Source organism: Phoenix dactylifera, chromosome 3, assembly GCF_009389715.1.
Source record: "Phoenix dactylifera cultivar Barhee BC4 chromosome 3, palm_55x_up_171113_PBpolish2nd_filt_p, whole genome shotgun sequence".
Taxonomy (NCBI): Eukaryota; Viridiplantae; Streptophyta; class Magnoliopsida; order Arecales; family Arecaceae; genus Phoenix; species Phoenix dactylifera.
This window is the reverse complement of record NC_052394.1, coordinates 378493-392514: the sequence shown is the minus strand read 5'-3', so window position 1 is coordinate 392514 and position 14022 is coordinate 378493. Positions and strand designations below refer to the sequence as shown.

Genomic DNA, 14022 nt, shown 5'->3' with positions numbered 1-14022 from the left:
CATTTATGGCAGTCTTCTGTTCAAGATGGTGTGGGACGGTGAGCCATCCAAGACCTGTTCAATTTCCGGAGAGAGGGCCCACTTGGGTAGCCTCGACCCCAGGGAACCGAAAATTGACCTAGCAGAGCCAGTCGGAGATGAATCGAGGCGACATTCCCAATGTCATCCATGCGTCCACTAGCATGCATGGCATTGTTCAATCTATGGGCATATGGCACAAGTTTATCATCTTGGGCTTATGTGCCATCTCGATGAGCGGGTACATGTTTTTCTCCAAACATGGATACCATGAATGAGATATAAATTAAATATGACCATCAATAGTAAGCCGGCAATCTTCGCACGATCATGCGTTCTTTTGCTTTGAGAAGGAACATGCTTAGTTTTGATGTATCATTATGGACATGGACATACATCAATTAGATTATTCTACACTTAGAGACATATCATTCAGAAACGTACAAGAAGCTGGTCGCTTAAGAAAGCGATGATTGTATCGAATTGATGCTGCCAACGCCGCCCGTTCCACCCAACAGTATGTGAGAGAAACATCCATCCCCTTGTACTCCTAACAAGCATGCTCTCATATATGAAGAGAGTTAATTTCAGAGCCAATGCAGCTGATAGATTCTGCTGCTGTTGGAAGCATCCTTGTTACTCTCCCTAGTCCGGACCTCTGCAGATGGACTTCTTTCTATAGCTCACGCAGCCTGTGCATGGCAGATGTGCAGCGCTTGTTTCCAAATTGCAAGAACTACAGGCTGAACTGCGAATGCTTCCGATTGTCCACCCATTTTCGATCTTTCAGTACAATATTTTCAATGGAAAGAAACATGTCAAACAATGATCTTTTGAGGAACAAGAGCAAAAATTGCAATCATGAGTTAAAACTACGATCTGAATGTACTCTGAAAATGATCTAAAAGATTCAAAACATGCAAAAATAAATAAATAAATAAAGACAGCGCACTATTTTGGTATTGATTACGTGATTCACCAAGCAAGCATTGGTGAAAGTCAGATGGAGGCAAGTAACACCAAAGAAATGGTATGGATGTACCAACATAGAAATTGAATTAATGAATAAAACCCACTGAAATCCCAATACATGGATAAGAAACTTTAAAGACTAAAACTAGTATTGCTCCATACTTTGTTAAAACGAAGAAAATTGGTTCAGGTGAACTCTGTCCGAAGACAAACTGTAGCAAATTGTTGTTTTTGAAGAGTCCAAAAGAAAATTGTCTGAGATACTATATGAATTCAAAACAACTTTCTGTCGGCAGTTCTACCACGTCTTTCACCAATTCTGTTACAGATGCACACCGCTGCAATAATCTAATCCTTGTCATGCAGTGGGCTGATGGCTGCTTCATAGAATCCCTCAACTCCATTGATCATTGTGTGAAGTCTCAGATGCTGGAGAGCTATGACTTTCCAGGCTCCCAAATGGCATGAGTTCATTTGATTGCTGCACCTATTATTGGCACTGATGCACTTAATGCACTAAATTTTGGATATGCAATCGGTGAGCTTTTTGATTCGCATGGTGACTTACGTGACAGGGAGGCACTTGCTGAACAAGATGACATCTCCAGGGGTGGTCCAGGCACAAAGACGTAATCATGGTCGACAAACTCCAGAGAATCTACGGCTGTAGAATCCATAAATCAAAGAAGAGATAATCAGTGTAAACTCATAAAAAAAAGTAGAAAATAATATAAAGAGCAAAGAAAGACGGAGGTTGACACCTTTCAGAGAAACATTGGTAGGCCTTTGTTCCGGAGCTAACTTGGTATCTTTGGCATTGACACCCAGAGATCTGTGGGAACCATGCCTGGCTATAAGCAGCAGCTTCTAGTTTTGCATGGAACTATATCCAGAAACAAAGTTCATATTTTTGGACGGACGACAAGCTAGATTTGTCTAATCTGATATTAACAGAATCCATAAGTGGCTCTCATTGAGCTCGTTTTCATCGGCATAGATGGAATTCCATCTTGCCCACTGTATTCAACATCTAAAGGGAAAGGCAAGCAGTTTTCATGAGAACTTTCTCCTGGTGGCCTAGTTGGATTGCATTCAACCATTGGAGGGCCATCTCTCACATTGTCTGATGTCTGTCTTCTCATGCAATGAAGAAAATTACATAGTTTAATATGTTCCAGAAAATGGTTTATGGTAATGCGGGAGCATCAAATTCAGGATTCTTTACCTCAATCTTTCATCTAAAGGGTTCTCCAAAAGAAATTGGTGGTTAAAGAACTCGTCAAATGTTAGACGCTCCACTGAGAGCATGGGCAGTGTCACAATCATAAGTAATACACCTTTATCATTGCATCATAACACTTCATATGAGTGAATAGATATGCCACGCAAAATTATATTAGGCAGCAGCAGTGGAAACTGAAAAGGACACAAATGAAATTTCCAAGATATGCAATCTCCAATAAGAGCACAAATACTATTTAACAATAACTTGGAAACTGCACAAAAGCCTTGTTTGCTCTCTCTCTCTCTCTCTCAAACACACACATACACATTACTAGTTCCCAAATCTGAGTGTCGTTGAGGTCAAATAAAATCAGTATAAGTCTGGTCAGACGCTGGTTGGGGAAACAAGATAACAAAATCAATTTAAGAATCAAGACCTTCCAGTCTTCGATATCTGTGCACTATTGCTCGATGAAATCCACTTAGTTACTAGCCTGCTTGTACTTCAAGAGCCAGGTTGTTGCTCATTCTTTAGATATCACTGAAAAATGGCATAAAGAATTTTAAAAAGGAGTTCCACAGTTGAAAAGGGAAGCATAAAACATGGAAGACTCAAAGCACAATGAATCACACAACCAACAATGTGATTCAGGTCCAGTCCCACGGCCACTTCCCATCTTCCCCTAAACTCCAATAGAAATGCATCCCTATCATAACACTACTTCGTGGCCACCTCAATCTTGCATGAACTCACCTGAAAATGGCAAATACATTGTTGGTCATGCATCAATACATGCGCCTCACGCAGCCCCTGCTAATACAAGATTGCAGAACCATCAAACTGACATCCCCTAACACTAATGCTGAATCAAACTTGATTGCAAGTCAATAGACTCTTCAACAGTACGTTGCTAGGAAATCCAGATGCTTTCCGGGATAAAGCATTCATAAAGCCTCCCAAGATACCCTCCCCCTTACTCTCTCTACAAATGTTCAACCTTACCATAATCCATATACGAGACAGAACAAGTGGGCAGAACTATAATCAGGATACAAAGATAATATCGTGCTGGGATGCATCAAAGAAATATTCTATTTCATGGTAAAAGCACAGGTATCAAGTAAAAACATAAATTTCCAAGTAGCTTGACTTGCATGCACCACACATCTCCAAAAATCAATGCTTTGATAACTCAGTGAGCTATCCGAGTGTACAGAGTCCTAAAGACTTAACTTCAACGAGTTAAAATGCTTAGTATTGGCTTAGATCATGAAATTCCAAATTTGATGCAGGAACATTGATAAGATAATATAATGAGCCCTTATCCAACCTATAGTTGATTCATTTCAACCAATGAAATATCAATCATGTATAATAGCATAAATGATTTTTAGAATTTTAAGGCACATCCAAATTAGATCATAAAGTCATAATACATTTTGGTGAAAAATCTATAACTGAACACAATAGTAGTGAGCACCATGTTAGTTGCATCAAATTTCCCTCCCAAACCAACCTCGAGAATAGCAACATCTAACTGCTTCAGCGAACATACATTGTTAAAATAGTGATTCAGTTCTACAAATTCCATCTGTATGGGAAAGTTTGATGCACAGCGATTGCAAACTTCCGTATCAATAGCCAATATAAATGTGATAAAACAAGAAGAAGAGAAGATGAAATCAATACAAACACTCTAAATGGAAAGAAGCATTATCACAAGAAAGTAGAGAATGCTATTAAATGAAAGATCTTGCAATATACTGGTCTGTGATGCAACACATTTTTTACTGAAACTAATATGCATTCATGCCAGATTGATGAATAATAGTTAGGCAAAATGCAAGAATTAATTGTAGTGGTATAAGGCACATGAAAGTCGAACTTATGATGGCAAGAGGAGTAAACAGCGATATTGTCATACACATCCAATGAGGCCTCTGCTTATATATCTCATCCTGTCCTAACATAAAAGGAATATAGGAGCTTCACAATATATAGGCTAGAATTAGCCTTCAATTTAAAGGCCTAGTATACTTGGAATATTTTGAGAATCATCACGTGATGGAACTTTGAACAGGTAGCATTCCAATACGTAAATCCTCTTCTCGAATTTGATTCTTCTTGCTAGGTGAGCAATAATTCATAACTATATTATCCAGAAAACCATAACCCGCAAAAGAGATTATTTTGAAATCTTTTGCTGGCTTATATTCTATAGGCTGAAAGTAAAACCAAAAGCTTCAGAGAGCTACCTCCCAGATTGCTGGGATGAGGCTTGTTTAGTTTTGTAAAAGGCGCTCAAGGCGCTTGTCTAGGCACTTGGGCAAGGTGATGCAGCCCTGTGGCACCTGAGCATTACACAAGCGAGGTGGGATTGGTAACGCGCTGCCTAGGCTAGCACCTGGTCATGAGAGAGAGGCATTCAAGCAAGCGGCTTTCTAGATCAACAAACTTTTTTTTTGGTTTCTTCCATTTCTGCCCATCTTTCTAAGCCGTCCTATTCAAAGTTCTACAACCTAGATCACCGGCCGGTTGAACCACCAACCGGCCAGGCTTGCAGTCCGGGCAGACCGAATCCCATGCCTCCTAAAAAATCATTTAATTTTGGAACAACTGTAAGAATCATCAGTTGAATTGGCAATCCATCCAAACCGAAACGATTCCCATGAACAGCCTGGTTTTCCAACACTAGTAAAACCTTGTTTCACGCTTAGGATTGGGAATTAGGGCAAGGACTTCAATCCTTTGATTTAATAGCCCAAGGGGCGACCACCACAAGCCTCTTGCTCTTCATCCACGCTATTAATGACCGAAGGGTGGTGATGGTCAGTGCCAGAAAGGTAGGCCATTTATCCTCTCTATCTCTATCTCTCTCGTTGATCTCAAGAGTTGTGGCCTCGAGCTTCATTGGCAGCTGGTAGCGCCTAGTCCGCCCACTCTCAGTTCTTGATGCTCAAAACCTCGGCCATGGGCTTCAACAGTGATGGTGGACATGGAGGTCTCAACCTAACCACCTTCATGATTTGCCCTAGTCTCAAGGCAGCAAGGCCTTGGACTTCAAATTACCTCAAGCTCCAATAGAGGGATGTGGCATGAAGGCTTTCTTTTGTCAAAAAGAATTTTGGCGGCAGAAGAATTAGAATATTTTATTCCTTTGGCTGGGATTTGGGATTAGAATAAGGTATGGTTTGTTTTCTGTCCACAACAATTTCATTGGTATATTAAATTTATAGGGTGATGTTATATTTTTATTTATAAAATTATAATTCTTGATTTGTAATTTAGTTTCTTAAGCAATGAAAATCTAAATCTATTTACATTACATTTTTTATAATCAAAACTGGAATTTTACCGAGGTTGTACCATTGTAAACAATGTTGGACAGTATTAGAAGAATGCTATGAAGTTTTAAAATATATAAATAATTTTATTATATTTGTAATTTACATAAATATTTAACAATTAATATATTATTGCATCATAATAATGTCACAATCTATTTTCAGTCGACCTGATGGCTGAACCAATGACCCATGACCGAATCATCTTTCAAGTATCTTTCAGGTTGGAACAACGGTGTGAGTTTTAAAATATTGATTCTAGTTAGGGGTTGCAATTTACTCCACCCCATCAAGTACCAACCTGATCCTAATAGGGTGGGTTTTACCTGACCTGGAGCAGAATTGAGATGGTACGGGTACTAGTAAAACCCACCCCAAACTCAACTTGGATTATATATAACTCTTCACAAATCCCCTCCTTGAGGCAAAAAAAAATTGATTTGTATGCCAAAAAAAAAATATTGTAGCTTTAGCTGATCCAATTCGTTCAACCCGACCCCCATCTAACTCTACCTGCCCTACCCCGAAGGCAAGGACGGGTGGGTACGGGTAATGGCCTACCCAAGTAATTCTAGTTTTATCTTGAGTATTACAGTTGATTAGAGTCCTCATAAATAAAGGGCTTTAGGAACAACAAAGAAGCCACTTCTTTTATTTGGCTAGAGTTGAGGTTTACTTCCCCTCTCTCCCTCTTCCCTCTCTTTGTTTAATCGGCATTTGTTTTTTTTTCCTTTGTTCTTCTGCTTATGTTTTTCATCTCTCTCTCTCTTTCTATTCTTTTCCTTTATACTATTCATATTCTGACTTGTTCTCTCTCTCTCTCTCTCATCTTCTGGTTTTTCTCTTTTTCCCTGACTTTTCCTTTCTCTATTTTTTCTTTATTTGTACTTGACACGTTTTTGTACTGTTCATGATGTCTTTCTCCCTTCTTGTCCTTGTTCAGACCTTTTCCTGCTTAGTTTTCCTTTTCTCCTGTCCTGCTTCTCTTTGTTTAATGTTTCTCATCTATTTTTTTCTTTTCCTTGTTTCTTTTTCCCACTCTCTCTCCCTCTCTGTTTAATAATGGAAACAGCCAGCATAGACATTCCATTTTCCTTTTCCCCCCGTTTCTGTGTCCTCTTAGTTTATTCTCCTGTCTTCCCCCAGTTTGTTGTTTTATTTCTCTTCATTCTATTACCCTTTTCTGCCTTTTCATTCAGTTCTCTTATTCTTTTTTATTGTTTTTGGTTTCTGCATTCTGACTAGTGATCTCGACTCTATTTTCTCACAGTGTTCTGTTTTCATTTATCTAGTTTCTGATTAACAGTGTATTATATGGGTTGTAACATGTTCTATTACCATATTCTGTTTTTAATGCATGTCTCGTAAATATTTTGTTTTTTGAATTTCTGTCCATACCACTTTCTATTTTTATATTATCCTAATTTCTTAGTTTATTTTTCTTATATTCTTAACTTCAGATTGACAATGTCATTATGTAAACAAAGATCCACAATGTAACCATTTTCTCACTTTTTATCTTGGTACGCCTTAGTACGGTTCAGTACACCTCGGTATGAGTCGGTACATACCTTGGTACACCTCGATATGGGGCGGTACAGGGCAGTATGGATCCTGTACTGATCTGAACTTGAATTTCATACTGATTCCCACCTGGTACGGTATGGTATGCCCTGTACCGAGGGGTATGGGGCAATACAGCAATCCATAGACTGTATATCATTCATAAAATATGCTTCTGTATTCTAGTTACAACTCTATTGTTAGGGCTTAGAAAAAGTTTGAACATTATAATTGTTAAATAGATCATAGATTATGTACTTATTTTTTGTATTCTATATATCTAATTCCAGATTTAAATGGCATCAGAGGGCTCATCATCAAAATGTGACAAAAAATATCCAGGGTGAAAATATAATTACTTACAAGATCCTAAGGGCCTAAATGCTGTTATATGTTTATTTTGTGGAAAGGCTGCAAAGGGTGGGATTTTCCAAGCAAAACAACACGAAGTGGGGAAACATAAGAATGCTGAGGCTTGTCTAAAATGTACTCCACATGTTAAAGAAGAGTCAGAATGCTGGCTGAAAAGAAGAGTTTAGAAGAGTACTATGATATGTTGTTGGACTATGATGATCAAGAAAATATAATTGAAATTGATGAGGATGATGAAGATATAGTTGTTATTTCTCATGACAAAGGTAAAAGGTAATCACTTCAAATAGCAAGCAGCCCAAGTCAAAGAAGCCAAGGCAAAAGGGACCCTGGATGCCTTTGTTACCAAAAAACCAGAAGTAGCTGCATTCATTAAATCCGGAAGATTGAAGCAAACTACCATCACTTCATATGACAAAAATGCAAGAGAGAAACCATGTGAGTACATTGCTAGATTCTTTTATCAAGCTGTAATCCCATTCAATTGTTCTCATCTAGATAGCTTTAAGTGAATGATTGAAGCTATTGGACAATATGGTCCATATGGGAAACCTCCTGTCATCATGAACTAAGGGTTTCATTCCTTAAAAAGGAGGTAGATTATATGGAGGACCTAATGAAAGGTCACAAGGATGCATGGGCGAAGCATGGCTATTTTTTTATGTCCGATGGGTTGACTGATAAAACAGAACAGAACTTTGATAATTTTTCTGGTGAATTGCCCTCTTGGAACAATGTTTACCGAATCAGTTGATGTATCCTCTTATACGAAAACAAGGGAAAAACTGCTTGAGTTGCTTGACAAAATGGTGGAACACATTGATGCACCAAATGTTGTTCAAGTGATAACCTATAATGGGTCAAACTATGTCTTGGCTGGTAAATTCTTCCTTTTTAAGTCTAAGCCGTAATTCCATACTACAAATTCATCAATTATTGATTCTAATTAATTATCCTATTATTTGGTGATAGGAAAATTGTTGGAACCAAAGTGGCCACATCTGTATTGGACACCTTGCACGGTTCACTGTGTTGATCTAACGTTGGAAGATACCTGATCCCTCACATCAAAAAGATTTTGGAAAGGCCAATTTCAGCTAGTAGCTTCATCCACAACCCTTCAGGGGTGTTAAATATGGGTGTTATATATGATGATGGAATTTACACCAAAGAAAGAGTTGATTAGCCAACTATGACTTGATTTACAACTCCATTCCTCACAATGTAATGCATCCATAAGCAAAAACTCATTTTGAGAAGAATGTTCACCTCGAAAGAGTGACTGACTAGTAATGGGCAATGGCAGAATAGAGCAAGCAGGCAATGGAGATTGTTTTGATGCCTTCATTTGGAATCAAGTCGTATACATACTCTCAAGGTGATGGGCCCTCTAGTTAAAGTTCTCCATCTTGTTGATAGTGAAAAGAAACTGGCTATGGGTACTTATATGAGGCCCTGGACAGAGCTAAAGAAGCTATCAAGAAATCAGTTAATGAGAATGAAGAGAAGTACAAGGAGATTTTTGAAATTATTGATGCAAGGGATTGTCAGCTTCATCAGCCTTTGCATGCAGTAGGTCACTATTTAAGTCCGGATGTCCTTTTGACAATCCAAACTTGGAGTTTGATGATGAAGCAACAAAGGGATTATATGCTCGCAAAATTAATTCCTACTGTTAAGTTGCAAGACAAGATCGTCGATGAATTGTCATTATTCAAGAATGCTGAAGGTCTTTTTGGTCTGCCATTGGCAGTTAGATCAAGGAAGACAAGATCTCAGCGTACGATTTTTTTTTATTTACTGAACTATTTGACTATATATTAGATAGCTTAAGTTGTATTTTTTTATTATACTGCTGAATGGTGGCACTTACATGGAAGTTCAGCTCCTAATTTGCAGCAACTAGCAATCAAAATTCTATGCTTGACTTGTAGTGCTACTGGTTATGAACATGATTGGAGTGTGTTTTTCTATAGATCATAGGCCTGTTGATTCTAGTGGTCAGCTAATCATAAATTAACACATTATCATTTACTTTAGTTTACAGATTCATACCAAAAAGAGAAACAGACTTGACCAAAAATGCCTCGATGAATTTTCTTTCATTAACGACAATCAAGCTCTCAAAGCACGTTAGTATGTGTGATGTCCCTGGCCCATCTCACTGGAAAACAGTGATGAAAGTAATGAATGATTGGGGGGGGGGGGGGGGGGGGAATGAGTGCAGATTTTGAATCTGAAGATGAATTGGTGTTTCATAATAAAAAAAAAAAAGATGAATTGGTGTTTCATAATAATACTATGACATGGGGTGCAGTGGGAACTGCAGCTGGAGTTTGAAGTGGGGAACACTAGGTCTCAAGCAAGAACAAGGGAAAATGCAATAGCTCCAGCTTCACAACCAGATTTCAAAGAGGAGGCTAATTCAGAAGAGATAGTGAGGAGAATGAAGAATCTAAATCTGGTGAAAATGAGAGCAGAGAGATCTCAACTAATGATTATGATGTTTGAAGTCCTGAAAATTCTTTAGGATGTTTGTGTTGATCTTTGAATTAAAGTCTTTGTTTCTAATGTACTTGCTGCATTTGTTATCAATTAGAGCCTTGCTTTTTCGGGCGAGTGCCTTTTTGGCACCTTGCTCCCAAGCGACACAGGGGTCCTATCCCCTTGAGGGTGCTTTTTGCTTTTGACAACACTGGGCTAGTAAATATACTTCTTAATCTACAAGGATTAAATATAAAGTTATGAAACCATAGTTAACTGCCAAGTAGGTGAGGTCAAATTTATATTCAACCTGAGACAAGGGCCATCCCCTATCATATTTTAAGTGCTACTGTGATAATACCATCCCCCAAAAAAAGAGAGAGAAAGAGAGAGAAAAAGGAAAGACAAAGCCATGCTATCTCTCCTATGCAGCCAAAGAGCAAAGCTGACATCAGCATAGTAAGCATTTGATTTACATAAATCCAACACAGAATTCCAAATGAGGCTTCTAAGGATAAAAGGTACATTTTAGACATGTTCGAATAAGATTACACAGATATACCAAAGCAGCTAAAGAAAGACAGTGACAACAGCATCAGAGATCTATGGTAAAAGAAAAAACAAAAGGAGTAAAAGGGGAAAAAATAAAAAGCATTGCAAGAGTGACCTGCTCCGCTGAACATATTTTGAATGCAAGCAAAGCAAGGAACCGGAAATAGGTTGGCATGGTACATCATCACTAGTTCTGTCCTGCAAGGAAGAGCACATACACCTCATGCATCCATTATTCCTAAATAACGGGCAACATTTAGGGCTAGCTGGTATTGCTTTTATCTTCTGTTTTTTGCTTTCCAGGAAGAAAATGAATTAGACTGAACAACATGTAAAACAAACACCTTTTTTCTTTTTAATTGTTTGTGAAGTATTCAGTTTTGGGAAGCGGAGATTTATTGTTTCAAAAAAGAATGAAAATAGAAGCAAGAAACTGCAGAATTTTATGCAAATGTTATTTTATGCAATGGCCTTGCTCCAGTTATTTGTTGTCGGCAGCCAAAACACAAAAGGTAGCTCATAAGCTAATAAATCTGACAGCATTATAAATGCACATACCAGCAGCTTGTTCCAACACCATCAAAAGTATTCCAAAGACTTCTCTTCCAAAATTTCCATCCTAAATTCTCAGGTCAGGAAAAAGACGAAAATCAGTATTGGCTGCAGCTAAGCTTAAATATCCTATAATTATGCAAACCACGATTTAATTTGTTTTTAAATAATTGATTACGGAAAGGCACCGCAAGTGCATAGATGAAACCCTACACAGCAAGTTGTCCCGTAAAAAAAAAAACAACCATATACTAGTTCTTGCATTTGACAGAAAGCTTTGCATCTGAGAAAGAACAAAATCAGATCCAGATCCCTGCCGGGGTCTGGAGCTACAATACTTGCAACCAGCGATAAGAAAACTACGGAGTGGAATTCAAAAGCTTACCAATGCTCCAGGACATTAATTGAGGGGATGTAAAGAGCCCAGTCCGAAATCTGCAACAGCTCATAACAGATTCCGCAAATGTTGAACCCTGTTGAGATTTATTCAAGATTTCACCAACAATCACGTTATCCAGAGAAAATCCACATGTGTCTGATCCTGCAGTGAAAGTTAAGAAAAGCAGAGGGAAGACAAATGATTGTATCCACCTTTTCATTAGTCCCAGTGCCATGGATAACCTTCAGCTGAGGGATCAGGCCATCCAACTCTAACATCTACCAATCCAAACAAAACGACACTGATATGAAGAAAAAATCAGGGAAGCTGACTATAAATAGAAGAACAGCAAAGGCAATTCAACGACGCATAATATGACGTTGGCGAACTGTCACGCTCCGGCGATCCAACGTTCTCTGATAGATATTATATCAACCTGGAAGGACGGATTAATGAATTACCTCTGCCACAACAATAATAAGAAAAAATGCACACTCAAATCCCTCCATCTGGGCAGTGTTCCATTTCTTGATTGTTCCAAAAGCCAAACTTCCATCAATAACAAATGCAAAATAAACACCAAAAAATTCACATTTTTCAAAAAATAAATGAATATACACCCCACACACTACTCATCTCAGTCACTGCTACCTCCGGCAGTGCAAGAGTCAAAAAATATTAGTGTATTTTTCAAGCCAAAAAGCAACAAAAGGACAAGCAATTAAGATAGTGTTAGTTTGCCGAATAAATTCGAGGGCGAGTATCTCATGTTTTGGTATTTGATTGATGAATAAAGCAAATAAATGAAGAGAATAAAATATTTTTAATATATATTAAATGTTGTGATGTTTAAATCTTATATAAAGACAAATTATTTTTTATTTTTGTATGATTAAATAACATATAAGTAAGATGATAATTGAAAGGAACAAGATCAATCTATTCCATCCCATAAATCTATTTCACCAAAATGGTATGGAGAGATACCCCTTCATATTGTATATATCTAAATTTTTGGATGTTTGACAAGAATTTGGAAGGATATCCTCCAACTGAGGGATATCTCTCAACTTATGTCACAACAAAACATCACCTAAAAACATAGCACTGCACAGTAAGGTCATTTATTCCGAACGATGGATCAAATTAATCCAATGATCTACGGAGGGAAAAAAACAAATAAATAATGATCCAATACATTCGCAATACAGGACCTTTGCACTGCTAGGGTGCTTTAAGATTCAGGGATCACAGGACAAGATCGACCATCATGATTCGTGTACCAAAGAAAGAAGATCGGACGGACCTACTACTACAGTTCGTTGTAGCGCCGGTATCTGATGGTGTGCCGCCGCAGCCAGAGCTGGTATATCACCGTGTGGAAGAGATCGAACGGACGTGGCCCCGTGCTCAGCTTGAAATGGATGCTAGCCTTGCCGCCGGCCACCCTCATCCGTTCGTACGTCTCCCCGCACGTGCGATTCATCGCCCGCCTCACCTCGCCAGCGCCACCGTGCAACCCCACGAAGAGGGCGATATCGGTCCACCGCAGCACGTCGGAGAACGGCAGGTCGAGGATCGGACAGCCGGAGATCACCACCGGCACGCATCCCATTGCCAGCGCGTCCCCGATCGCGAGATCGCGACGCGGGCGATCACGGTCGTAGTAGAACAAGCAGAACCTACTGACGGACATCGTCCCCAGGCGGCTCACGGGATTCGACGGCCAAGAGTTGATCAGGAAATCCGGGATCCTGCGCAACTCGTCAAGAATCGGGGAGATCACCGGGCTCCGGGGGGCACCATCGTAGAAAGCGAAGAATTTGGAGGGTTTGGCGCTGGGAATCGGGAGGTCGGCGAGCTGGAACATAAGGGAAGGGAGGGTGAGGTCCTTGTGAGGGACAAAGCGGCCTGGGGCCGTGGGGAAGGGCGAAATCTGGATGGAGTTCTTCTTGAGCTCGACCAGGTTGCGGTCCGATTCGATGCCGAGGCCGTCGATGGAGCGGAAGAAGTGGTCCGCGCCGAGGGTGCGGTTCCAGAAGGGGTACTGGGAGCGGATGGCCCGGAGGAATCTTGCGATGGAGCGGGGTTCCTCCGATGGGAAGGAGAGGTAGAAGAGGTGGGCGCGGTGGGGGTCGGAGGTGAGGAAGGGGCTCCGGAGGAGGGAGGCATCGAAGAGGGCGGCGGAGGAGGAGGCTTCGACGAGGGCGGCGGGGTCCTTCGGGGGGGTGGGGTAGGCAAAGATCTTGAAGGATTTGAGCATCTTCTGGTAGCCTGGGAGGAATGTGGATGGTGAGAGGTAGGGGGAGGATGTGGTTTCGGCGAGGAAGAGGGGCACAAGGAAGAGAAGCAGGAGCAGGAGCAGGAGTAGGTGGAGAAATGGGACCGCCATGGTCGCCGCGAGTTCTTGGAGTGGAATCTTGGCTTCTTGGCAGGAGAGGAAGGAGACGGTGGTTTTCACTGGGGAAGGAAAGGAGGGATTAAGGTTTTTAAAATTCCAGATATTACTATCAGCAATATATGATCCGATTTCGCCCTTCCCCACGGTCTCTAAAATTATA

The 14022-nt window shown here is 40.0% G+C and overlaps 1 protein-coding gene across 21 annotated transcripts; it reads right to left on the bottom strand.

The window, feature by feature from the left end:
• Positions 1-948: 948 nt before the first annotated feature.
• LOC103715693 (probable glycosyltransferase At5g03795) lies at positions 949-14022 on the bottom strand. Of its 21 annotated transcripts, XM_039124106.1 has the most exons (10): positions 12768-14022; positions 11674-11897; positions 11468-11555; positions 11089-11149; positions 10646-10728; positions 3696-3752; positions 2652-2743; positions 2216-2288; positions 1752-2124; positions 949-1648 (listed from the first exon to the last, which is right to left on the bottom strand). In XM_039124106.1, the coding sequence occupies exon 1, from the start codon at positions 13851-13853 to the stop codon at positions 12774-12776; it is 1080 nt and encodes a 359-aa protein (XP_038980034.1). In that variant the 5' UTR covers positions 13854-14022; the 3' UTR covers positions 949-1648; positions 1752-2124; positions 2216-2288; positions 2652-2743; positions 3696-3752; positions 10646-10728; positions 11089-11149; positions 11468-11555; positions 11674-11897; positions 12768-12773. The 21 variants fall into 21 exon arrangements, with proteins under 21 accessions (XP_038980034.1, XP_038980027.1, XP_038980028.1 ...); XM_039124099.1 differs by having other exon boundaries at positions 2216-2755; XM_039124100.1 differs by having other exon boundaries at positions 2216-2743.

What these genes read in the sequence shown, in the direction of transcription:
- LOC103715693 (XM_039124104.1), bottom strand. Translation starts at nt 13,853, where the DNA reads ATGGCGGTCCCATTTCTCCACCTACTCCTGCTCCTGCTCCTGCTTCTC.